At 57.8% G+C, this 24,358-nt stretch overlaps 3 protein-coding genes across 4 annotated transcripts; 1 reads left to right on the forward strand and 2 right to left on the reverse strand.

The window, feature by feature from the left end:
• Positions 1 to 1,256: 1,256 nt before the first annotated feature.
• On the forward strand, positions 1,257 to 3,283 carry MRPL54 (mitochondrial ribosomal protein L54). The gene is made up of 3 exons (XM_055431158.1): positions 1,257 to 1,397; positions 2,098 to 2,263; positions 2,894 to 3,283. Exons 1-3 carry the CDS (start codon positions 1,280 to 1,282, stop codon positions 3,024 to 3,026), a joined length of 417 nt encoding a protein of 138 aa, XP_055287133.1. The 5' UTR covers positions 1,257 to 1,279; the 3' UTR covers positions 3,027 to 3,283.
• A 2,385-nt stretch (positions 3,284 to 5,668) lies between these two features.
• RAX2 (retina and anterior neural fold homeobox 2) lies at positions 5,669 to 7,202 on the reverse strand. The gene is made up of 2 exons (XM_055431157.2): positions 6,686 to 7,202; positions 5,669 to 6,076 (listed from the first exon to the last, which is right to left on the reverse strand). Exons 1-2 carry the CDS (start codon positions 6,899 to 6,901, stop codon positions 5,738 to 5,740), a joined length of 555 nt encoding a protein of 184 aa, XP_055287132.1. The 5' UTR covers positions 6,902 to 7,202; the 3' UTR covers positions 5,669 to 5,737.
• A 3,350-nt stretch (positions 7,203 to 10,552) lies between these two features.
• Positions 10,553 to 18,574, reverse strand: MATK (megakaryocyte-associated tyrosine kinase). Of its 2 annotated transcripts, XM_055431173.2 has the most exons (14): positions 18,445 to 18,571; positions 17,897 to 18,007; positions 17,157 to 17,216; positions 16,678 to 16,791; positions 16,476 to 16,591; positions 16,181 to 16,400; positions 15,636 to 15,729; positions 13,668 to 13,733; positions 12,476 to 12,575; positions 12,310 to 12,394; positions 12,053 to 12,126; positions 11,742 to 11,937; positions 11,135 to 11,221; positions 10,553 to 11,030 (listed from the first exon to the last, which is right to left on the reverse strand). In XM_055431173.2, the coding sequence occupies exons 2-14, from the start codon at positions 17,900 to 17,902 to the stop codon at positions 10,791 to 10,793; spliced, it is 1,458 nt and encodes a 485-aa protein (XP_055287148.1). In that variant the 5' UTR covers positions 17,903 to 18,007; positions 18,445 to 18,571; the 3' UTR covers positions 10,553 to 10,790. The 2 variants fall into 2 exon arrangements, with proteins under 2 accessions (XP_055287148.1, XP_055287150.1); XM_055431175.2 differs by lacking the exon at positions 17,897 to 18,007 and having other exon boundaries at positions 18,445 to 18,574.
• Between the last annotated feature and the right edge of the window lie 5,784 nt (positions 18,575 to 24,358).

A 24,358-nucleotide genomic window follows, 5' to 3' on the forward strand; every position in this document is an offset into this window, starting at 1 on the left:
GGTTGCCATTTCCTTTTCCAGTGCATGAAAGTGAAAAGTGAAAGTGAAGTCCGGGAGTCGTGTCCGAGCGATCCCATGGACTGCAGCCTACCAGGCTCCTCTGTCCATGGGATTTCCCAGGCAAGAGTACTGGAGTGGGTTGCCATTGCCTTCTCCAAGCCCACACCTACCTCCTGCTGCTGCTGCTAAGTCGTTCCAGTCGTGTCCGACTCTGCGCGACCCCATAGATGGAAGCCCACCAGGCTCCCCCGTCCCTGGGATTCTCCAGGCAAGAACACTGGAGTGGGTTGCCATTTCCTTCTCCAATGTGTGAAAGTGAAAAGTGAGAGTGAAGTCGCTCCGTCGTGTCCGACCCTTAGCGGCCCCACGGACTGCAGCCTACCAGGCTCCTCCATCCATGGGATTTTCTAGGCAATAGTACTGGAGTGGGTTGCCATTGCCTTCTCCAAGCCCACGTCTACCTCCTAATTAAACGAAATTGAGCTGGTTGCAGATTTAGTAGTAGGGCTGGAAAATTTCGAGTCTAATAAGTGTTAGCTTTCATTACTTCTAGGTTTTCAGTAATTTAGCTACTGAGAAGAACCCAGTGTCAGAAGCCGGAGAAATATCCCGAGCCTTTGTTTTAAAATGTCATATATAACCTGTGGTCCACAAAATTGGGAGCGAGGGACTTGAAACAGACCTGCTATAAATTTAAAGGATACATAATCCCCTATCCAAGGCTTCCCAGGTGGCGCTAGTAGTAGAGAATCCACTCGCCAATGCAAGAGATGCAAGAGACCCAGGTTTGATCCCTAGGTTCAGAAAGGTGCCCTAGAGAAGGAAATACTACAGTATTCGTGCTTGGAAAAATCCCATTTCCCCCGGCTCCCAGACAGAGGAGCCTGGTGGACTACAGTTCCTGGGGCCCGCAGAGTTGGACCAGATTGAGCACACACAGTTGCTTGTTGAATACAATCAGTTCAGTTCAGTCGCTCAGTCGAGTCCGACTCTTTGCGACCCCATGAATCACAGCACGCCAGGCCTCCCTGTCCATCACCAAGTGTGATACTCAAAGTAAGTGATATAACTGAAGGGCAAGAGGTCAATGAAACATCCTCTGAAAGTCGCTTCTTCCCATAACTACGGATAGCTATAAAAGTTTAAAGACATCACAATAAAGATACGCCTATCGCTGGAATACTACGTTTCCCATAAATCTCTAGGGGCCTACAACTCCCAACCCCTGGACCGCTGACGTCTTCCGGAAACGTGCACGTGCACGTTGCCAGCATACGTCATGGCGGCTAGACGCCTCTTCGGTGCTACCCGGAGCTGGGCTGGCTCGCGGGCCTGGGAGCTTCCGGACTCCGCGGCTTCTGTAAGGCTACATGTACGCGATTATTCCAAGAAACCGGGTGAGCTAGCTTAAGAGAGACCAAAATGGGAACGGTAGGGACATGGGGACTTCGTGGTGCGCAAGCGCTAGTCGGGAGGCGCGTCCTAGTATGAGCGCGCAAGCGTAGTGGCAGCTAAACGCGGCTGTTTGCGCAGGCGCAATTGAAGTAACTAGGGTGCGGTTGGGCTCTGTGCGCAGGCACAAGGTTGTCTTGTATGTATGAGTGTGTGTTTTTGCAGTGGGTGGGGAGTGGTTAGGAGGAGAACTTGAACTTGGGTCCCTACCACGTTTCTGCGTCCGAGAGCCACCTCTTTAGCAAATTACCACCAGAAATTCGGACCATATGGGCATCTAAGTATTAAAGCCAAAGCAAGATTTAATTTTTTTTTCTGGATGCAGCCTTGCCTGATCTCCCTTGTTGAAAGGAGGGACTTGGCAAACGAAACCTGAGGTTTTAAAGACACACGGCAGCCGGCGGAGATTTTCTTCGTGAGATAAACAGAAGGAATGAAAATGGAATTGAAAAGAAATAAACTTAGTTACCGTGAATAGCAGTGTCATTTAATGTAGTGCCCGTGAACATCAGTGTCATTTAATGCAGTGCCCGTGTCCTAGTTAAAATCATTTTGAGAACAGTACACAGGGTACGGCTGGGGCAGAAAGGGAAAGCTGGCCTACGGAGGGTGTAGCTGGGCTGACATAACTCTCCCCCAACGCAGTTTTTAAGGGGGGCAAAGGTGGCAAAGGTGCTGCGGTGGGAGAGACGCTGAAGGACCCCGAGGTGTGTACAGACCCAGTCCAGCTCACCACGTATGCCATGGGTGTCAACATCTACAAGGAGGGCCAGGATGTGGTCCTGAAGCCGGATTCCGAGTACCCCGAGTGGTGAGTGGGTCAGCACTGGGTGAGGAGGGCCCGGCGGATCCCACCTGAGATTTCAGGAGGTCTTCCCTGGGGAGTTGGTGGGTAAGTTAAGACCTGAGTGGATGGCCAGAGCTTCGGAGGCTGGTGGGAACAGCCAATGCAAAGGCCTTGCGCAGAACTGCACCTGGTTTGTACATGGATAGCAGGGAGCAAGGTGGAGGGTAGGAGGAGACAGACAGGAACCTGGTGGAGCCTGGCTGTCGGGGGCTGCAGGGGGAGTTTTGCTCCTGGCTCTGTGAGCAATGGCAGGATGCAGAAGCCATCACCATGCACCCATCCTTCAAGCTAGGTAAGGTTTAGAAAGGTTCAGCAAGGGGGTGGGGAGGCCTTACAGGCAGGCAGTGCAGCCCAGACGATGGCCAGAAGGCTTGGTGTGCACCTGCTTCAGATCCCAGGACCACTGGGATGGGGGCGCACCCTGTTCCACAGCCCGGGAGCTGGCTTATGGTGGGGAGGGACTGCCCTGAGGTCAGCTGGCCACCAAGGGACCCGGTACTGCTGCAGCCTGTGCCCAAGGTGTCTGGGATGGGGTGGGGGAGCCGTGGGAAGGGGGCTGCTCTGTAACCCCGACTTCTGCCCACTTCCCATCAGGCTGTTCCAGATGAACGTGGGCACCCCCAAGAAGCTGGAGGAGCTGGACCCGGAGACCCGGGAGTACTGGCGGCTGCTCCGGAAACACAACATCTGGCGCCACAACCGGCTGAGCAAGAACCGGAAGTTCTAGCGGGGGAGGGCTAGAGCTCTCTAAATGGACCCTCACCCTCCAAGGACCTGGAGGAGACAGGACAGACTGAGGGGTGGGGGGGAGTTGGTACCTTCCCCAGCCTGCCCCTAGGACTTTTTATTTTCTGGAGAAACAGACGTTTCTGAAAACAAGGAGAATCCCCCCTCACTGGGGTTGCCCCCACAGTGAGACTGAATCAGGGGCCTGGGGGCCAATAAAGCCTTCTGGGGGCAATTGTCAGCAGGCCCCGGATGCCACTGAGTGTCCTGCGATATTGGGGTCATGAGAGACTTGGGACAGGCAGTGGGGAGGTGGGCACTTCAGGCCCAGAGGTTCCATGGCCCAGCCTCCACCCTCAGTGATTGTTGGGCATCTGCAGGTCCATGTTCACCTCCCAGCCTTGTTGAGCTTCTCACCCTGATTCCTGGAATTCGTAGCATTGCCCTAGAGGCCCCAACCTCTGTCTTCGAGGGGGAGGATTTTTGAGCCAAGCTTCCCTGGATTGGACTTGGACTCATATCCAAGCCACATCATCCAGAGCAGAAGAGAGTCTTTGTGAGCTTCAGGAATGGAAATGTCCAGGGCTAGGCATGGCTGGATCCAGGTGCTTCAGTATTCAGCTATGAGGCGCTCTCCATCTCTGGATCCTTTTAACTCCAGTGGGTCGGTCCTTTTACCCCTTGGGTAGGGTTGGCTCCAGGACTTCTGACTGACACCCCATACCCAGTTCAGCAAACCAAGCCAGAGGGAAGGGACTTCTCTTTCCTTTCTGCCAGGGTCACAGGGGTTATCTTTGTTGGCTAGTCACTTGAGCCAAGGAACCTGGGCCTACACACCGTCCTTCTGTCCTTCTGTCCACCCCCACTGGTGCCCACCAGCTTAGGACACACACACACACACACATACATGGTGTCAGGGCCCACTCCCAGTGGTACAGCCATGCCCTCTCCTGGGTAGATACCTGGGTTTGGGGTGGCATACGCTGCTTCGGGGGCTGGACCAGGGCTCTCTCACCCTCCAGACTCCTCTGGAGCTGGGCGGGTGGGGCGGGACAGGGTCCCTGAGGCTAATTCTGTTTGGTCCCAGGGAAACGAGAGCCCTCATCCTCTTAGGAGGACTCTGCCAAGCGGATTACCGCTCACCTGCCCTCCCTGCAGCCTGCGCTGGGCAGGCGCATCATCCCAACCCTCCCGCGCAGGTCCCCACAGCTCTCAGAGTGAAAACCAAAGTTGTAATGGCCACAAGCTTCCTGACTGCTCCTCCAACACTGCAGTTGTGGTGCCCCTGGGCCCTCTGCCTGGGTCTCCCCTGCCCCCACCACGTCCTCAGGGCTCCCTCTTCACCTCCAGACCTTTGCTCTGATGGTGCCGACCACCCTGTTAAACTGCAGCCCTGCCACACGCTCCCGACTGTCCTTCCTGGCTTTATTTTTCTCCCAAGCACTTAACCAGCAGCAGGCGTTGCACGTTTTCCTTATTTATTTTTACAGTTAGGGCTCTGGTCTCCCACTGGAGTGGCAGCTCCAGGAGGGCAGGGGTGTTTCTCTGCTTTGTTCACTGTCGTGTCCTCACTGTAAGTTGGAACGGGTGGATGAATGATTGGAGGGATGGTTGGCCTCGCTGCCGCAGCGTAAACACCACAGGGGCCATTGGGGTTCACGTGAGGTGCCCTCTGAGATGAGAGGTGAGCAGGCCAGCTGAGAGTGGCCTGGAATCCTGGAATTTCCTAGCACCTGTGGTCACTTCCTGGCCAGAGCCTGGAGCGAGTGGGGTGCTGCCATGTTCCCTCCACCATACACTGTCCTGGCCTGGCTCATCCCATCCCACAGGGAGGTGCCCTGACATGTGGGCACTTGGGCCACACATCCCCAGCCCAGCCAGCCTCCTTGTCCTGGAGACCAGCTGAACCCTGGCAAGGGTGGCCATCATGCCTTTGTGAGCCCTGGGGGGACGTGGTTGGACAGAACGAACACTTGCCTTGCTACCAGGGCCCCAGCCCCGCCTCAGTGGGCTGGGAGATGTGATATGGGGGCTGTGGTTGATGGGGAGACAAGCCATGCTCTGATAACCAGGGGGAGCAAAGATCGACCGTTCACCCAGTGTCAGCTGCTTCTACCTGGGAGCGCCCTGTTAGCGCCTGGGTCCTGGGTGCCCGGGGTGATGGAGTCAGGCAATGAGCTTAAAAAGAGCTCCACCCTCTGCTGCCTCTGTGGCCTTGGGAACCTGGCTACCCCTCTCTGGGCCTCAGTTGCTTCCCTTGTAATATGGGGCTGATGGCCATGCACCGTGGGGTAAAGTGATGGGCACGCTGGGAGCACACAGTGAAAGGGGGCAGTTGAAGGCGAACTGCTGTATCTATTACTTGTTATCTCTCAAGGTGGCCCTGCTGTTGAACAGTTAGGAGCAGGCAGGAGGATTTAGAATCATCAACTCAGAATTAACATCCCTATGGCTCCTGGTTGCAGCCTTAGAGTTTTAAGAACCTCAGAATCCACCCCACACATGCCCATTTGACAGATGGGGAGACTGGGGCACCAGCTCCCTGGAGACCAGGCCAGGGACCCCCACCCTGGCTGGGCGCCTCTGGCTGCCACCTTGGAGTCAGGTGCCCATTAACCCTTCAAGGCAGGGTAAGTAGGTGGTGGTGGGTGGGGGACTTGGTGTGGGTGGCCATGGACAGGCTGAGCAGGAGGGACTGGGCAGGCACCAGGCTCAGGCTGAAGGCCAGGCCCTGTCCAGAGCCTGCACGTGCTCCTTGGCCAGCAGTCGCAGGGAACCCTCCTCCAGGGTGAAGCCGTCCATGAAGGCTGGACTGAAGGCGTGGGGCCCAAAGGAGCCCTGCAACCCTGGGCCCGAGCCCAGGAGGCGTGGGAGGGCTGGCACAGCTGGGGGCCCTGGGCCCAGCCAGGGCTCCAGGGACAGTGGCATGGTGGGAGGGCGGGCAAAGGGCAGTGCTGGGGCCTCAGGGAGTCTTGGGGCTGCCACGGCCCCGGAGCCTGACTCCAGACGCTCCTGGCGGCGCCACTTGGCCCGGCGGTTCTGGAACCACACCTGGAGGCAGCAAGAGAGGTGCCCCCATGTCAGAGGTGGCTGGTGGGTGCCAGGCAAGGCCGCTCTCCCTCCCTGGGCCTCCCAGCCCCTCAGGGTCCTGCCTGCTATCTGGCCTGATTCCTAGCCCTTGCAATGCCAACATGCATTGTTACCTATCCCTAGGAGATGGCTGTTCCAAGGGCAAGATCCTTGCCTCTTGGCCCCCATTTAGATCAGTCCCAAAGTCTTCTGAGTCCATGTGCTCCTTGCCTTTCCCTTTGCCCAGGCCCCCTCAGGCTGCTCGGCCTCCTCCCTGGTCTACCTTGGCCCTCAGCATGAAGTTCCAGCCACTGAGTTTGGCATTTGAGGAGCTTCACCAGCTTTCTCTGCCTCCCCTTCCACCTGCCTCAACACCTAGCTCAGTATAAATGCCTCCAAGTTAACTCCTGCACATCTTTGCACTCGTTCTGGATGCCTAGAAAAATGCCCTTTCTCCTTTCTAGCTGGCACACTCCTACTCAAATGTCAAGGCCCCAGTCCCACATCCCCTCCTCTGGGAAGCCTTGACTTGGCCTGGGAGGGTCCACCTCTGGCCCCGGCTGCCTCAGGGTGGTTAGGGGGCACCCTCACCTGCACGCGCACCTCGGGCAGGTGCACCTTGGCTGCCAGCTCCTCGCGGCTGTAAACATCCGGGTAGTGGGAGGCCTCGAACGCCCGCTCCAGCTGGTGCAGCTGGTATGTGGTAAAGGTTGTGCGGTTCCTCCGGTGCTTCTTCTTGGGGGCCTCCTCTCCGGGCCCTGGCCCCCCACCCTCAGCTGCCGGCCCCTCACCTGGGCTCAGGAACATGGCTCCTCCTTGCCCCCACCTGGCCGGAAGGCAGCAGGACAGCTGGCGGTGAGAGAGAGGAGGGACGGTGGCTGGGGAGGGCGGGGGAGCCCCCCACCCCTTGCTGGATCTGGGGTCAGATATGGAGGGGCTTCTCCCTCTGCTGGGTCCGGCATTCCCTCTGCCTCTCTGTGCTCTCAGACGACCTCCCTCTGTCTCCACTCCTCTCTGACTATTTTTCCGTCTCTGCCTGTTTCTCTTTCCTTCTGCAGCTCCCTGTCTGTTCCTTTGTCTCTGTGTCTGTGGCCCCCAGGAAGTCAGGATCTGGGACACTGCCCTAAGGAACGCGTCCTTACCCCTCTGCTCTCCGCCCCGGGGGGCTGTCTGTGCTCCTACCTCCCACCCAGGCCCACCTGTGCCCACCTGCCCAGTGCTCACTGCTCCTGGCTGCCCCTCCAACAGCCCCTGTGGGCCCAGCGCTGTCTGCTGCTGGCCTGGCCTAGCCAGACCCGAGGGGGTTGGGGTCGGGCGGGGAGGAGGATTAGCGAGGTGATTAATTGAGGGGGCCCCGCCCGCCCATGCCCAGGCGCTGGTTGCTCTGAGCCACGAAGGGAGTGCTGGGCGGAAGGGCACTGTTAGCCTGAGTCTGCCACACCTTGCTCTAAAACATAAACAAGAGCCTCCCCTCCCCAGGCCTCAGTTTCCCCAGCTGTAAAATGGCGGCAACAGGACTTCGTACTCCGTGGGACTCTCACAGGGACTCAATGAGCTGACGAAAGGGTACATTGATGGAAAGATATACAGTGATTGGCCAACAGTGAGTGCCTAGTGAGCCCTCACTAAATTAGCCACTGTTAACCCCTTTTATTATCATCTGGAGTGAGAAAAAGAACCTCTCAGATTCACAGATGTCAAGGGGAGTTGGGGAAGCTGAGGTCCATAAGGTGAAGGTAATCCCAGTTGGTTCTCCTGGGCACTATCCAGGGCAAAGGAGTATGGGGCATTTTAGCTCTGTTTTGAGGTATGAATAGGAGCTCACTTTTCAGTCACTCAATAAACATTTAAGCGCAATAGACATTTGCGCTTACCGTATACCAGGTACTGTTTACAGCAGGAAACAAAACACCGACATACTTATTGGAGCTGGCATCCTGGTGGGGGAGACTGATAATCCATAACTATGTTAGTAAAATACAGCATGTCAGGTGGTCAGAAACCTGGTGGGAAAACTCAAGCAGGGGAGGAAAGGTTGTTCTTTTAAGGAAGGTAAGCAGAATGGGAGATGGAGTGCAAGGGTGTAAATTCTGGACATGACTGGGTGTGAAGGGGGTACTGGGGAGCCAGGGAAGGTTGTGGAGCATGAGAGGGGCACAGGTGGCATTTTGGATGAGTATTGTGGGCAAGATGGGAGGCCTGGTCAGGGTTAGATTTGGGGGGAGGGGGACAGGAGAGCAATTCTAGGGGGAAGGGGGACTTCCCTGGTGTCCAGTGGCTAAGACTCTGCACTCCCAATGCAGGGAGCCTGGGTTGGATCCCTGGTCAGGGAACTAGATCCCACATGTCTCAACTAAAACCCGGTGCAGCCAAATAAATAAAAATATTTTTTAAAGTTCTGGGGAGAGAAAGTCTGAGGAGGGAAGAAGACTGGTGAAACCAGCCCCTGTCTGGGGACAAGTGGGTTATGGGACTGTCCCTCCGGTGGCGGCCTGAGAGCCAAGTAGGACCTTGGTGATACCCTGAGACTGGACGGTCAACCCCCTGCCCAATCCAAGGCGCTTGGGGGTGCTTTGGCAGGGGGTGCCCTGAAAACAGGAGGGGCCCTGGGGGTGACAGGAGGCAAAATGAGGCCCAGAAGGAGGACGGGAGGGATGAGGGGAGGGAGGTTGTCTCAGTGGGGTGAGGCTGGAGACCCAGGCCTGTGGATGGACCAGAGAATGAGCTCAGGAGGAAGCAGAGCTAAGTCCTTCCAGAAAATTGGCTTTGTAGGGGAAGACACACACAGAGATCGGGAGGCAGGTGCTCACACGTGCGTGTGTGCCCAGGTGGACGTTCCCAGCACCGAGGTGCAGGCCCCAGAGTGCTGGCAGGGGCGGATGACCGCAGAGGAGGAGGGGGTCTGGGTGGGCAGGGGGCTTAGCACCCAAGGGGTCAGCCGGACAGGGAGGTTCCAGGAGCTGAGTCCAGGCTGGAGGGGCGGTAAGTGAGGCCCCTCCAGGCCTCAGTGGCCCCATCGTTGAGATGGGCTGGGGCATTGTGGCAGTAGGAGCCAGGCCTCAGGAGAGGGGGAGTGGGGGTGGGGGGACGTAATCCCCCTAATTGCTTCATCACTTTAAAACGCTAATGAGCTGCTCTGTTCTCAGCCCCCAGTTAGCTAATTGGCCCCAGTGGGTTAAGAGGTACAGGACGGGGGTGTTAGGCGCAGGGGCGGGGCGGGGTGAGGGGACTTTCGCGACTTAGCCAGCAGCTGCAGGTCCAGACGCTGTGTCAGCTTAGAGGGCTGGATTAGGGGTGGGCAGGGTGGCGTGGGGCCACAGTGACAGGCAGCCTTCTCCAGCTGGATCGGGTCAGAGGGGGTGGGTGGGCAGGCCGCTCTCAGCCTCTCTGGACTCCCACCCTGCATTTCTCCCCCAGGAAGAATCACTAACTCCCTTCATGTGCTGGTGGGGGAACTGAGACCAGAGGGTGGACGGGGTTCCGGGGGGGGCAGGAATTGCAGGAGGCCAGTGTGACCTTGAGACATATGAACAGCTCAACTTGGGCAGGGGTGGGCCAGTGGAGGTAGGAGGCCATACCGTGGCCTGGGATCCCTACACCAGCTCAGGAGTTCCTGGAGTGGGGGCCATCCCCCACAGGCCAGACCCTCCTCTCCAGGCAACCTTGAAGCATCTGGGAGTTTCATCGGAGAGGGGGTGGTTGACAGTCACGGTAACAACTGAGCACCAGCTATGTGCACTCAGACCTTGGGGTCCTCTTTATGGCTCCCCCGGAAGACGCCTGATCACAGAGGAGGCTGCAGGGGTGGGGCAGGGAGGGAGACCACCCCCCCCCGAGTTTCCCTGGACACGCCCTCAGTTTGAGGTGCTGGGTCACAGTGAGCCTGGGCCACAGAATGGTGGAGTCAGGATTTGAACCTGGGGTGCAAGCCGGGAGCCCCAGCCCCCGCTGGAGAATGGACAGGGCCCTGGGACAGGTCGTGCAGCTGGCTTTTCCCAGCAAGTGTTCCCCGGAGTCACTGGGTGAGGCTGTTGGGGGGGGGTGACAGGTGGAGGACATAACCACCCTGGAGCGCTCCAGGAGGGGATGCTGCTGCCCTTGCAGCCCCCTCCCCCATCCGGGCTTCTATTTGCTCTCTCAAGGGGAAAGGTGGGGGTTGGAGAGGGTGCCAGGACAGGGGACTCAGACATCCACAGCCCCTGGAACTCTCCCATGGTCCTTTGCACCCGGGACCCCGAGGGCTACAGCAGGAGACAGGGGACCTGCAGGTGATGATGGCAAGTGGGTCCTCGGGTGGCTGTGACCCTGGCCTGGAGGGTCTCCTGGCTTCATACCCAGGGAAACGTGCCCTCAGGGGCAGCAAGCTCCCAGCCAGGTGGCCCCCTCAGTGGGCAGACCAGTGGGCAGGCAGATGGCCCCCAGGCTGAGTGACGGGCCCGGGGTGGACACAAGGGGCAGCAGAGAGACGCTCAGACACCCAGTCCTTGGAAGCAGTCTTTATCCAGGCGCTAGTCCTTCTCCTCCTGGGGTCGAGGTGCCCAGGGGCTTCCTGGAGCCCCCCTCCATGGGCCTGCCCCTGTGGTGCGAGCCGGGCAGGCAGCTCACCGGCCCTGCCCCTCTGCAGGCCTGGTCCGTATCCCCACCCTGAGCCCCCAACTCTCTCAGTCCTCTGGGGCCCGAAGCCCCACGGGCAGGGTCAGGGCTCCTGGCTGCGGGGCAGGGCGGGACCGTCCGTGTCCTGCCCCCCATTGGGGGCTGAAGCACCCGCGCTGCGTAGCTCCCGGGCCAGCTTCTCAGCCAGTTTGCGGAAGGTTGGCCGGCGAGTGGGTTCAGCCTCCCAGCAGCTGCCCATGAGGGCATGGATGGACCCAGGGCAGCCTTCAGGGGGCTCCATGCGGTATCCCTTCTCCACGGCCTCTGACACCTCCTTCAGCGACTGTGGGCAGAGGCCACTCCAGTGTGGGCTAGGGGTCAGGATCACGACCCCCTAGACTGGCGGGGACCCAGCACCTCCCCGCCCGGTCCCCGGACCCTGCTCACCATCTTGGGGTATGGAGCCCGGCCATATGAGAAGACCTCCCATAGCAGCACCCCAAAGCTCCAGACATCCGACTTGCTGGAGAACTTCTGTGGGGCCCGAGATCAGGGTGAGGGGACCTCTCAGGGCTTCTGCTCCAGCCCCTGCTTCCTCCAGGAAGTCCCCCTGGGCTGACTTTCAGTCTGTAGTCTCCTCCCAATAGACTCCTGCCCCTGAATCCTCCTACCCCCCAACCCAGATTCAGTGCAAAAACAAGGTGTTCCTTGCTGTCACTCGCTGAGCCCAAGACTACTGCAGAAACAAGGAAGGAGACAAAGGCTCAGAGAAGGGCTGCTGCTGCTGCTAAGTCACTTCAGTCGTGTCCGACTCTGTGTGACCCCACAGATGGCAGCCCACCAGGCTCCCCCGTCCCTGGGATTCTCCAGGCAAGAACACTGGAGTGGGTTGCCATTTCCTTCTCCCAGAGAAGGGCTAAAAGGAACAATTAGTGGCCAAGGGCTTACAGGGGAGGTGGAGCCATTCCTTTGGAGGTTCAGAGGCCAGAGACACGCCCAGGGGCTCATAGTGGAACTAGGGTTCCCAGGGCCCTGGGGGCTAAGGGGGACTCACCCCGTGCTTGAGAGCCTCGGGTGCTGTCCACTTGACGGGCAGCCGGCTGGAGTCCAGCCCCTTCCGCTCGGCTTTGGCCAGGCCGAAGTCGCTGACCTTGGCCACCAGGTCCTCCGAGACGAGGATGTTCCGGGCGGCCAGGTCACGGTGCACCAGCTTCTTGCTCTCCAGGTATTCCATGCCCTCAGCCACGTGCCTGGGGGGAGGGGGTGCTGGGCAAGGGGCTGGGCTGCCTGGGCCAGACTCCCAAGGCCAGGCTCCTCCCTGCTCCGTGCCTCGATACCCCTGCCACCCCCTGGAGCCCCACTCACAGGGAAAACTGCAGGAGCTGCGGAGTGTTCACAAGGGCCCGGCCCCGTGTCCGTAGAAAATTTACCAAGTTACCCTGTGGGGGATGCGGGCAGGGTGTAGGAGTGCTGGAGGCTGCTCAGCCACCCCACCAGCACCCTACCTGACCCTCCGGTCCTGCCCCACTCCTAACCCCCACCCTCAGGTCCCGCCCCACTCCCACCCCACCCTGACCCCCCAGCCATGCTCCCACCCCCTCCACCCTTGGGTCCTGCCCCACCTTGCTCACGTGCTCCATGACGATATAGAGGCCCTGATGTAGGATCACACCCAGCAGACGCACCAGGTTCTTATGCTGCACCTTCCTGGGGGCAGGTGGGTATGGAGTGAAGGCGGGGTGGGACCCTGGCCCTAGGGCGCCCTCCCCTGCCACACCCAGGACTCACGTCATGACTGCTGTCTCGTCCAGGAAGGCCTGGGCAGTCACGTCACATTTGATATTCTTCACAGCCACCTTCTGCCCCAGGTACTCTCCCTGCAGGACAGCTGGGGGGCAGGCAGGGGTGGGAAGGAGCTCAGGACCCCACAGAGACAAGACAGACATGCACATACCCACTCACATGAACCGTGGAAGAGGCCAATGCAGTGGGGGTCCCCAGGCCTGGAAACCCCTCCCGGTAGGCCCCAGTCGTCGTTCAGTGCTCAGTCATGTCTGACTCTGTGCGACCCCATGGACTGTAGCTCACCAAGCTCCTCTGTCCGTGGGAGTCTCCAGGCAAGAATACTGGAGTGGGTTGCCATTTCCTCCTCCAGGGGTTCTTCCGGAGGCAGGGATCAAACCCGGGTCTCTTACATTGGCAGGCGGGTTCTTTACCACTGAGCCACCTGGGAAGCCAACAGGCTCCAGACCCCGGAGCAAAGATGATCACCTAAGCCAGAGGTCTGCAAACTGCAGCCCTTCAACCCAATCTAGTCCCCTCAAGGGTTTTTGTAAGGCTTGCAAGCTCAGAATGGGTTTTTACATTTTTAAATGGTTGGGGGAAAAAAATCAAAAGAAGACTATTTCATGACATGAAAATGATCCAAAATTCAATGTCGGTGTCCATAAATACAGTTTTATTGGCACATGGCCTTGGCTGTTTGTCTCCCTGTGGCCTGTGGCTGCTTTCCTGTAACAAGGGCAGAGTTGAGCAGACGTGACAGAAAACATGTGCATGCCAGCCCTTTCCAGAGAAGGTCCTGATGCAAGCCCTGGGACCTCCCAGGGTAACAACCCCAGGCTGTGGCATCGACACAGAGGGACCTGGGACTTCCCCGGTGGTCCAGTGGTTAGGACTCCGCGCTACCAATGCAGGTTCGGTCCTTGGTTGGGAAGCTAAGATCCTACAGGCTGCACAGCCAAAATACAAATAATAATAAAATGAAGTGTGCAAGGGTCCAGGGGGTGTGAAGGACTCACTCACGCCCACTGGGTCCCTGCCTTCACCACCTCTCTCCTCATCCTGGCTGTCATGAGCCTCCTTCCATAGAGAGGAGCCCTCGTGTCCTCGGTCGCATGGGAAGTAGGTGTCAAACGTGGGTGTGAATTCATCTCTGGGAGCCCCCCTTCCCTCAGCCTCTCCTAGGTCCCCTGCTCACCTCCAAACTCTCCCTCTCCGATCTGCGCTCCCAGCGTCAAATGCTGCAGGTTCAGTAACCAGCCGGCTGTAGAGGGGAGACCCAGTGAGAGGGCTGCCAGTGGCTCCACTGGACAGGAGGCCAGGCCCTGTCTGGTCTCCCATAGCAGTGGCCCATGGCCACGTCTGAGACACCACACTCCTGGTACCAGTGATAGGGGCTGGGAGTGGTGGTGAAAGCAACAGGGCCCACCTGTCAGGGCCCTTCTCTCTTCTACCTGGAGACTGTGTCCTTCCAAGGACCCTGCAGAATCTTCCTTTACGGTGCTTTCCCTCTGCCCTCCTCTCTCCACCAGGGATACACAGACCAAAATATACAACAGATACTGGGAAAGTTTCCAGAACTTCTGGTTAAGGTTCTGGAACATTCTTAGAATATTCCAGCACTCTAAGTCATCATCTTGTGACTTCCCCGGTGGTCCAGTGGCTAAGACTCCATGCTCCTAATGCAGGGGGCCCGTTCGATCCCTGGGCAGGGAACTAGATCCCATGTGCTACAAGTAAGACCTGAAAGTGTTAGTCACTCAGTTGTATCCGACTCTCTGTGATCCCATGGACTGTAGACCTCCAGGTTCCTCTGACCATGGGATTCTCCGGGCAAGAATACTGAAGTGGGTTGCCATTCCCTTCTCCAGGGGATCTTCCCAACCCAGGAATAGAACCTGGGTCTCCCACATTATGGGCAGATTCTTTACCATCAGGAAAGGTGGTAAGTGAAGAGCTTCCCTGTAGCTCAGATGGTAAAGAATCTGCCCACAATGCAGGAGACCCAGGTTCTATCCATGGGTGGGGAAGATCCCCTGGAGAAGGGAATGGTAACCCACTCCAGTGTTCTTGCCTGGAGAATCCCACGGACAGAGGAACCTAGAGGGCTACAGTCCATGGGATCGCAGAGAGTCGGATACAACTGAGCGACTAACACACTATAAGGTGGTAAGTAAGACCCAATGCAGTCAAATAAATAAAAATAAATATTTTAAGTCATCATCTTTGTTCTAGCCTCCCTGACCTTTCTGCCAAGCACACCTGTGTTCTCCTGCCCCCCTGCATTGTCCTCTGACAGGCTCTGTAGGTCTCCTCCTCTTCCTCAACAAATCCCCTCTTAAAATCACCAGCCCTTGGATACGATCAGGCACAGGGACACCAGCCTCCATCTGGGTGTCATCCCCAAGACATTTCCAAGAAGACAGCCACAATCACTGGGTTCAAAGGGGGTGGCCAGGGCAGGGTGTGCTTGCTCTGAATGTGGGGGATCTCACTACTCAAGGGCAGGAAAAGCATTTCAGGTGAGGGGTACAGAATGCACAACAGTCCAGAGGCGTGAGGGTAGGTGCAGAGTCACACAGCCCCAGGGGCACGTGGGAAAGAAGGGCCTCATCGGTGAAGCAGGGGAGATAGCTCAGCTACAAGGGAAGGTTCTAGAAGGCAGTGGAGCTGCCTGGCCTCCCTCCTTTAGACACGGGAGTGATGTGGGTGGATTTTCACGTAGAAAGTTGCCTCCGAGGCCTCAGGGTTTGGGAGGAAGGGGACTCCCCCCTCAGGAAGGAGGTGGTCTGATGGGAAGGACCAAGGCTGGGCCAAGGTGGGGGCACTCAGACAGGGAGGGGCCAGATTTAAACTGGTGTTAATAAAACTTGGCCATAGAGGGCTTGTGGGAGGGTGGGGGGCCGGGGGCAGGGTGGCATCGAGGATCTGCCCAGGGTTTCTGACTCAGGTGAAGGATGATGAAATAAGGGGAGCAGCTGGTGTGGGAAATAGGTGGATAGTGTGCTGATGGGTGTGTGCAGGCGTGCCCCACCCAGCCCAAGGGCACCCAGGTCTTCCGTCTGCAGAGCCTGGCACTGTGACCTACTCAGGTGTGGCAGCCTCGGCTGTGTGCCCTGCCTCCCCAGGCCAGGCCGACTCGGGCGGGAAGGGCAGGGCCCCCTACCCTTGGCCAGCTCCTCCTCCGCCGACTTGGTGCCTTGCTTTCTCTTCGGTCTCACGAGTTTCGTGCAGATGGCCCCCTGGTCCTTGCTGTAATACTGCAGGGGGTGGGGCAGGGCAGAGGCAGCCCTGAGTGCGACCCCTCACATCTGGTGAGCCCCTGCCTCCCATCCCCTTCCCAGGGGGTTCTCTGGAGGGGTAGGTGGGTGGGTGCTGAGGAGGAGAAGAGGGGGTGGATTCCCACAGGACTCTTTAGGCTGGTTTCCATGGGAACAGGAAAGGATGCAGAGGAGGAAACAGGAGGATGGGGGTGTGTGCCTTGGGACTGGTGTCAAATTGGAAGTTCCTGGGTGAACCTGGAGGAGTCACACCAGTCCCTGGAGATGGGGGGACCGGGAGGACTCAGACTGCCTGTAGGGTCAGTGGTCCAGGGACCAATGCCTCCACTGGGGAGCATGAGCCTCTGGTAGGGGGGTCCCATGTCTACCCAGCTGTTGGGACAGCCTGGCTTCCCTTCATCTCTACACTAGCAGGCCTGGGCGGCCGCACCTCCACCATATCCATGAGGTTGCAGAAGCAGACCTCCTCGTCGATGGTCAGCTGGCCGTCGCGGTGCAGCACGCGGTAGTGGATGACGTCGCGGCCGAAGCTCACGCAGAGCACGTAGTCACCCGGGTGCCGCGCCGACTCCCGCACCAAGAACAGCCCGTCCTCCGGCGGCTGCAGCTGCTGCACCGCCTCCTGACCCGAGATCTTCCCGTGGAACCACCTGCGGCCGGTGGAAGGGCGGGCTGGGCGGGACTGGCCGGGCCCTGCTGACCCCACCCGCTTCCCCAAGACTTACGGCATGAGGCTGAGCTTGGGGTCCGCCGAGAGGGCCTCGCGCTCCCGCAGCGCCCCAGCTGCCAGCAGCCCCTCCTGCCCGCTGGCATGGTGCTTGGCACGGTACCAGCTCTTGTTCTGCCGGGAGGGAGTCAGGGGTCGGTGGGGGGAGATGTTTCCTGGAGGAGCACCCCCTCTCTCCAAGCACCTTCCCCCCTACTCACTTCACAGGCCTCAAGGATGGTGACCACGTCGCCCTTGCAGAAGGCCAGCTCCCCGGGTTTGGGGCGCGTGTGCTCACACTTGGTGATACACTGGGTGCCGGGGGCCCAGCGCCTCTGGGGGGTAGTGGTGAGAGGGGGAAGGGGATCATGAGAGAGATGGGGGGGTGGGGGTGGGGCCCCGAGGAGCGAGAAAGACTGTATTGAGGCAGAGACCAGAACACAGGAGAGAGGAGATGAGGGTGGGGGTGCGCAGAGCACCCAGGAGAGGAAGCGGAGACACAAACAGAGGGCCCCCCAGGGCAGAAGATGGGAGGAAAGAGGGGAAGAAACACCAAGTGACAGAAAAAGACCTGTGGACACCGCCTAAGGGGACAGGGTCAGATGGTCCCCCACCCCACCCTCCAGCCCCACGGAGCTGAGGTCCTGTGGACAGGGGAGAGGAAGGGCGGAGGCCCAGGAACCTAGCTGGGAGTACTCACCGTCGGCATCCTGGCTGAGATGGGTGAGGGGTGCCAGGCACGGAGGAAGCGAGGGCTTCCCTGGGGAGGGGCAGAGACCAGCTGGAGAGCTCAAGATTCAAGCCAGGTTGGGGGCCCAGGGGCCATGACTACTGCCTCCAGCCCGGACCAGGTGGAGGTGACAGTCGGGCGGCCTCCCTGCCACCCCCAGGGGTTGTGGGGGGCCCAAGGCGCTGGCTCCCCAAGACCCTTAGGGGAGGTGGTCTTTCCCTGGGAGAATTCCTTAGCATGGAGCCTGGCTGCGCTGTCATCCCCAGAGGGAAACTGAGGCACAGGGCAGGCTCAGAGTGAGTGACCAGGGGCTGGCTCAAGCCCCAGCAGCCCACACTAGAGTGCTTAGAGCCACTAAACGGAGCCTGGTTCTTCCTCTTTTCTGGTAAAGTAGGCAGGGGTACATGAGGAAACAGAGGATGATTCAAGGTCATTCCCAAGAATCTCTGACCCTGGCGGGGGTGAGGCCGAGCATTACCGCCCTGGGGGGCTCCTCTGTCTGCCGGCTGGGTCTCTGATCCGCCCCCTCTGCCCCCGCCCCCGCCCCCACTCCCCAACCGAGGACAGAAACAAAGTCCCGCACTGTTGCTGGGGTGGGCGCATTTCTGTCCCCTGCTTTCCCCACGGATCCCACCAGGTGGCGGGAGCAGTGGGGCAGGTGGGGAGGAGTGAGTTTCCGCCCCGAAATCCCCAGCCCTCTGTGTACTCACACGCATACTGATCCATGTACACACGAGAACACACAGAAACACACAGGGCTTGGACACAGGTGGACACAGGTACCCACAGGCACGCGGGTATGCAAGCAAAAGCAGTTTCTCCTAGAGACAGTTGTGCACACACGTCTACACGTGTGAACACACGTGCAGACATTCGGAAACGTGTATGCCCCCCCAACCCACACTTGAACACCTGGGCGCCACACGCTGGGCCACCCGGGCACGCAGGGCTACACGCAGGGCCGCGCACACGCAGCGGAGAGACACGCGCGCACATCCCTCCACGTGGACGCGCGGATACACACACCCAGGGGTTGCAGGCGCTCATACCCGCACCTACAAAAATACCACCCCACCCGACTCCTGGGCGCATCCAACCGTACCCGCCCCAGCCGCGTACCGGCCGCACGCCCCGGACGCGCGCGCTCGCGCTCGCACACTGGCCCCTCCCGCGCTTGCCCAGCATCCCCCACCCGCTAGCCCTTGGGGCCCCCCACTGTCCTACGGTCTTTCCCCACTATCCCCTCCGGCGCCCTCACCTGTTCAGGGGTGGCCCTTGGGCCGCACTCCGTGCCCGCCCCCAGGAGGGCCCCCGCGCGTCGGCTGCGCACCCCGAGGCGGCCCCGGCTGCACAACTTGGAGCAAGTTGCTGCGTTTCCTCATTTTTTGGGGGGGAGGGCTGGGATCGGGGTGGGGGGAGCGGGAGGCGCGGCAGCTTGAGCGGCCTCCGCGGGTCCTAGCGCCGGCCGCACTGCGGTCTGCTCGGCGCGCCACCGCCACCGCCCCGCCTCCGGGGGCCCCCGGCGCCTCCCGGGCGGCGCTCTCGAGATCCACGCCACTTCCCGGCCTGGCGCCGTGGGGCGCGCAACCCGCGCGTTCCGGGAATCCACGCCTCCCGGAGCGAGGACAGCGCCGGCACAGGGAGGGGAAGGACAGAGCTTCCTGTCCGGGCAGGTAAGCAAGTCTCAGAGTCCAGGCAATACAATGGACCCTTCTGACTCCAACGCCGTCAGTCAACTCTAACAAGAGTCTCATTTCAGTACCTGGCCCTGGCCCTAGGAAAGAGCTGTTGGTGCCCGGCACAAAGAAAGCCCTCAAAATGTCAACCACCATGAATATTCTTATCATCATCCTTGAAATTAAAGAAAGATTGAGACTAAAGGGAAAAACATCACCTGGAACTGGAGGCCTCCTGGCAGAGCAACACTGGGCCTCCCCAAGGCCAACCCCGCTCATGCCTCGGTTTCCTCCTCTGTAAGGTCAGGCAGCACCAGCTTCCGGCTCTGAAGGGAGTACCGGGAGCATCTGAAGACCTGGGAGCCCAGCCCTTGCCTTTCTTCTGTGAGCTCACTTCGAATACTTTCTAATGGATGAGTGGATGAGTCTGTGAGGACAAGGATGAAGCTGACCTTAGGAGGGTGATGCACCAAGATGCCCAGAATTTAATTCTCTGGTACCCCCAAAGTCTAAGTGTCTGTGCACCAAGATATCATGTGATTTCTGGGAATAGAGACCCAGTGAGAAGAATTAGGGGCTTCCCCAGTGGCTCAGAGGATAAATAATCTGCCTGCAAAGCAGGAGACACAGGAGACGTGGGTTCAATCCCTGGGTCAGGAAGATTCCCTGGAGGAAGAAATGGCAACCCCCTCCAGTATTCTCGCCTGAAAAATCCCATGGACAGAGGAGCCTGATGGGCTACATTTCATGGGGTGGCAAAGAGTCGGATACGACGAGCAGCTGAGCACACAACGAGAATTAGAACTCTTCAATATCATGCAATATTATGCACCAAAAACTAGGGAACTGTGTATAAGAAAATGCTAAAATCTCCGGTTGTCAGAAACAGCCACCACTTAGCAGAATGTGATAGAAAACAAATTGTGTGACCCCACACAGGTTATACAGGAAACAGCAAGTCCAAGGGGAACATTCCAGCAGGGGACCCTCGAACCTGCAAAAGGTTATTCCCAGTGGAGGAAGCAGGCAGGAGGGGAGCAAGAGAGGGGGCGTCTTTCTCTGTGGTGGTGTAATATACTAATACTGGCAGTGTTTGCTGGGAGGTTTCTTGCTCATCCGGCTCTCTGGGCTCATCTGGGCTCTGTGGATCTGGTTGTGGGATTGTCTACTTCCCAGCCACAGGCACTGCTCTGGACCAAGGGGCTGGGGACCCTGCAGCTACCGTTCAGCAGGGTCACTGGGGGCCAACCGTATATGGCAAACCATCATCCCTTGCCCAAAATAGCAGCGCAGCATCAAAGTGGCCACAGCGGAAACCCAGCAGCACTGTTAGAGTCACACCAGCAGGCCTAGGCGCACGAGGGAGGGCTGCCTGCTCTCCTTGGCGCGGCCTGTGCTTCCGACTTCCCCGGTGCCCTGGCACCCCACGGAGCCTTTCTCCTTGATGCCACCAGAGAGATGGGAGGAGGCTGAATGGGCCTGCTATCTCCCTCTGCAAAACCGTGACTCTGTGTCTGAGAAACATCTCCATCCTCCCCTGGACAGGGTCCTTTTCCCACGCTCCGTGAGGCCCTCCCCTGAAAGATGGCCCTACCAGAGAAGCCAGAGTTGCTGAGACTGGAGGAGAGTCTTGAGCAAACAGCATCGAGTGCCCTTATCAACAAGGGCTGGCCTGGGAAGGGGAGGCCCCCATGGCATGGGCATGGGGCACGGGGCAGTGCCTGACTCAAGGGGGACAGATTTGAGTCCATGGTTTATGTGGGTCAGAGCTACATAAGGGATGAGCTCCCTATCCCTGGAGGCATCCAAGAATTGACCACTTTGAATCACAAAGATCTTCTTCCAGTTCCCAGGGTGGCCATACCAGTGTCTCCTGCCTCCTGCCTTCTACCTGTCTGAAGCCAGTGGGTAGCGACATCACGGATCACACCCCCAGACATCCCCAGTCACGGGTTCTTCACCCTCCAGGTTCCAGTCCTGTCGACTTTATTCCAGAAATTCTCTGGCCCCCTCCCTCACCCAGGCAAGGCCTTGGTGCAGGCTGGTGATGCAGAAGCCCCCTCACTGCTCCTTTGGCTCCCCCGGGTTTCCTCCTTGTGGCCCTCCGCCTTCTGCTGCACAGACAAGGGATGGATGTGTGACCGTGGCCCTCTTTGCTCCATACCCCTCTGGAAGTCCCCGTTGCCTGAGGGCAGAGCCTCAAGCGCTCAATCTGGTGTTGGGGGCCCTTGTGTTCAACCTCCAGCTGACCTCCCAGGTCTCACCTCCTTCTCCCACCAAGTACCCAGCAGTCTGGCAGCACTGAACCTCAGGAGTTTGCAAGCATCTGTCCCCGCTGTCCTCTCTGCCTGGAATGTCCTTGCCCTTGTCTGGCCGGCACCCCCAGTTCTCTCCATCTTTACAGTGCCCTCTTAGATGTCCCCACTAGTCTCAGAGCAAAAGCCCAACCCACTTCCATGCCCTGAAAGCACATAGCCCTAGCCCTCTCTTCTCGCTGTGTGATGGGTGTGGACCTGACCATGGTGACTGAGCCCATCAGCCTGCCTGAGCAGGAACCAGCCCAGGGGAAGCAGAGAGAGAGACTAACTCCCTCAGGAAGAATTAAAATGCTTGGATCCAGCCATGCCTGGAGTTTATGCTCTGCCTCGTGTTGGAAGCTGGTCTTTGCTTTTCGGAGGCTTCAGATTGACTCGATGTTTTGAGCAAACTTTGGGAGATGGTGAAGGACAGGGAAGCCTGACCTGCTGCAGTCCATGGGGTCACAGAGAGTCAGGCATGACTCTTTGAGCGACTGAACAACAAATACGGAAAATGGGACCAGAAGTTGGGTGTTGAAATGAATGGATTCTATGATGTGGAACTGGTGAGTCAGATTGCGTTGCCTTAAGCCAAGCCAGAGAAGAAGGAACTCTTGGGTGTTCCCTTCCATGAACTGCTAAATATACCTTCCACCCACCGGGTCAGGTGGCGCTGACTTTCCTTGCTCACCACAGAGAAGCCCTGATGGACCCACCCTGTCCCCCTCCGAAGGCTTTTCTTCTCCTTGTCCAAATCTCACTGTTCTTCGCCTTTCTCTTCTTTCTATTTTCACTGTTGTAGTTCGGCTACCCCACCCCCACCCCCCACAATCAACAACCTCAGATATGCAGATGAGACCACTCTAAGGGCAGAAAGTGGGGAGGAACTAAAGAGCCTCTTGATGAGGGTGAAAAAGGAGAGTGAAGAAGCTGGCTTAAAACTCAACACTCAAAAAACTAAGATGATGGCATCTAGTCCCATCACTTCGTGGCAAATAGATGGGGAAACAGTGGAAACAGTGATAGACTCTATTTTCTTGGGCTCCAAAATCACTGTAGATGGTGACTGCAGCCAAGAAATTAAAGATGCTTGCACCTTGGAAGAAAAACTATGACAAACCTAGACCTGTATTAAAAAGCAGAGACATCACTTTGCTGACAAATGTCTGTACAGTCAAAACTTTGGTTGTTCCAGTAGTCGTGCACAGATGTGAAAGCTGGACCATCAAGAAGGATGAGCGCTGAACAGTTGATGCTTTCAAATTGTGGTGCTGGAGAAGACTCTTGAGAGGCCCTTGGACTGCAAGGAGATCAAACCAGTCAATCCTAAAGGAAGTGAACCCTGAATATTTATTGGAAGGACTGATGCTGGAGCTCCAATACTTTGGCCACCTGATAAGAGCTGACTCATTGGAAAAGAACCTGATGCTGGGAAAGATTGAGGGCAGGAGGAGAAGGGGAGACAGAGGATGAGTTGGTTGGATATCACAGACTGAATGGACATGACTTTGAAAAAACTCCAGGAGGTGGTGAAGGACAGGGAAGGCTGGCGTGAGGCAGTCCGTGGGGTTGCAGAGAGTCAGGCATGACTGAGCAACTGAACACCAACAGCAGTAATGAACACTGTGTCACTTGACAGGCACTTCATGTTACGCAGCAGCTGGGGTTACACTCAGCTCCACCGAGGCGAGGCACCGGTCTCTTCCTCAAAGCTCCCAGGCTGGCTCCCATCTCAGGGCCTCTGCATTCCTGAACCTCCTGCCTGGGACACTTCCCCAGGTGTACCCCACCTTCCAGAACTCCACAGAACATTTCAGCGCGCTGACACTTCACACCCCCTCCCCCTGAAGCCCTGTAGAACCACCACGGGCAGAAGGAACGTAGACCCTACTGCATCTCGTTTACTGGCTGCGTCTTCTCTAGAACGTCAGCCCCCTGAGGGCAGAGCTTTTAGATGATGTCCTTCACTGCTGTGGCCTCAGTACCTGATTCAGAGGAGGTGCTTAGAACACACTTGAAAAAAGTCTTTAATTATTTTTGGCTGTGCCGGGTCTCTGATGCCGCGTGTGGGGTTTCTCTGGTTGCAGCGAGTGGGGCAACTCCTTGTTGCGGTTCAAGGCCTTCTCACTGAGGTGCCTTCTCTTGTTGCGGGGCACAGGCTCTAGGGTGCCCGGGCTTCAGTAGTTGTGGCGCACGGGCTTAGTTGCTCCACACCACGTGGGAACTTCCCAGATCAGGGATCAGGCCTGCGTCCCCTGCATTGGCAGGCAGATTCTTAACAACTAGACCACCAGGGAAGTCCCAAAATGTACTTTTAAAGCCAGTGAGTAATGCGGAGAGACGAGCTAGTGAGCAGTGCCTGTTATTTGTGAGGTGAGCGCTCTTACTGGACCCATTTTGCAGACAAGAAAGCTGAGGCTCAGAGGGGGCTCAGTCATGTCAGACTCTTTGCGACCCCATGGACTGTAGCCTGCTAGGCTCCTCTGTCCATGGGATTCTCTAGGCAAGACTACTGGAGTTGGTTGCCATGCCCTCCTCCAGGGGACCTTCCCCGCCCACATCTCCTATGTATCCTGCATTGCAGGTGGAATCTTTACCCACTGAGCCACCTGGGAAGCCCACCCTGGGACATAGGAGCTTTGTGTTTTTTTTTTTTTTTAATTTTTATTTTTATTGGAGGCTAATTATTTTACAATATTATATTGGTTGGTTTTGCCATATATTGACATGAATCCGCCCCAGGTGTACATGAGTTCCCCCTCCCGAACCCCCCTCCCACCTCCCTCCTCCCCTTATCCTCCCTCCGGGTCATCCCCGCATACCAGCCCGGGGCATCCTATAACATGCATCGACCCTGAACTGGCAATTCGTTTCACATATGATAATATACATGTTTCAATGCCATTCTCCCAAACCATCCCACCCTCACCCTCTCCCACAGAGTCCCAAAGACTGTTCTATACATCTGTGTCTCTTTTGCTGTCTCGTATACAGGGTTATCATTTGCATCTTTCTAAATTCCATATATATGCATTAGTAGACATAGGAGCTTTGAACCCAGGCCAATCCAGTTCCAGGACCCACACACTGACTGCCCAATAAGGTGTGGGGCACACGGTAGATCCCCCAAATAGAATGAACCTATAAGAGCTCCCTGGGTGTGGAGGGCCAGCTGCTGCCAGATGTGGGGACGGCTGAA

This window comes from Moschus berezovskii, chromosome 8, assembly GCF_049115385.1.
Source record: "Moschus berezovskii isolate FMDL1 chromosome 8, NW_MosBer_1.0, whole genome shotgun sequence".
In the NCBI taxonomy this organism is placed as follows: Eukaryota; Metazoa; Chordata; class Mammalia; order Artiodactyla; family Moschidae; genus Moschus; species Moschus berezovskii.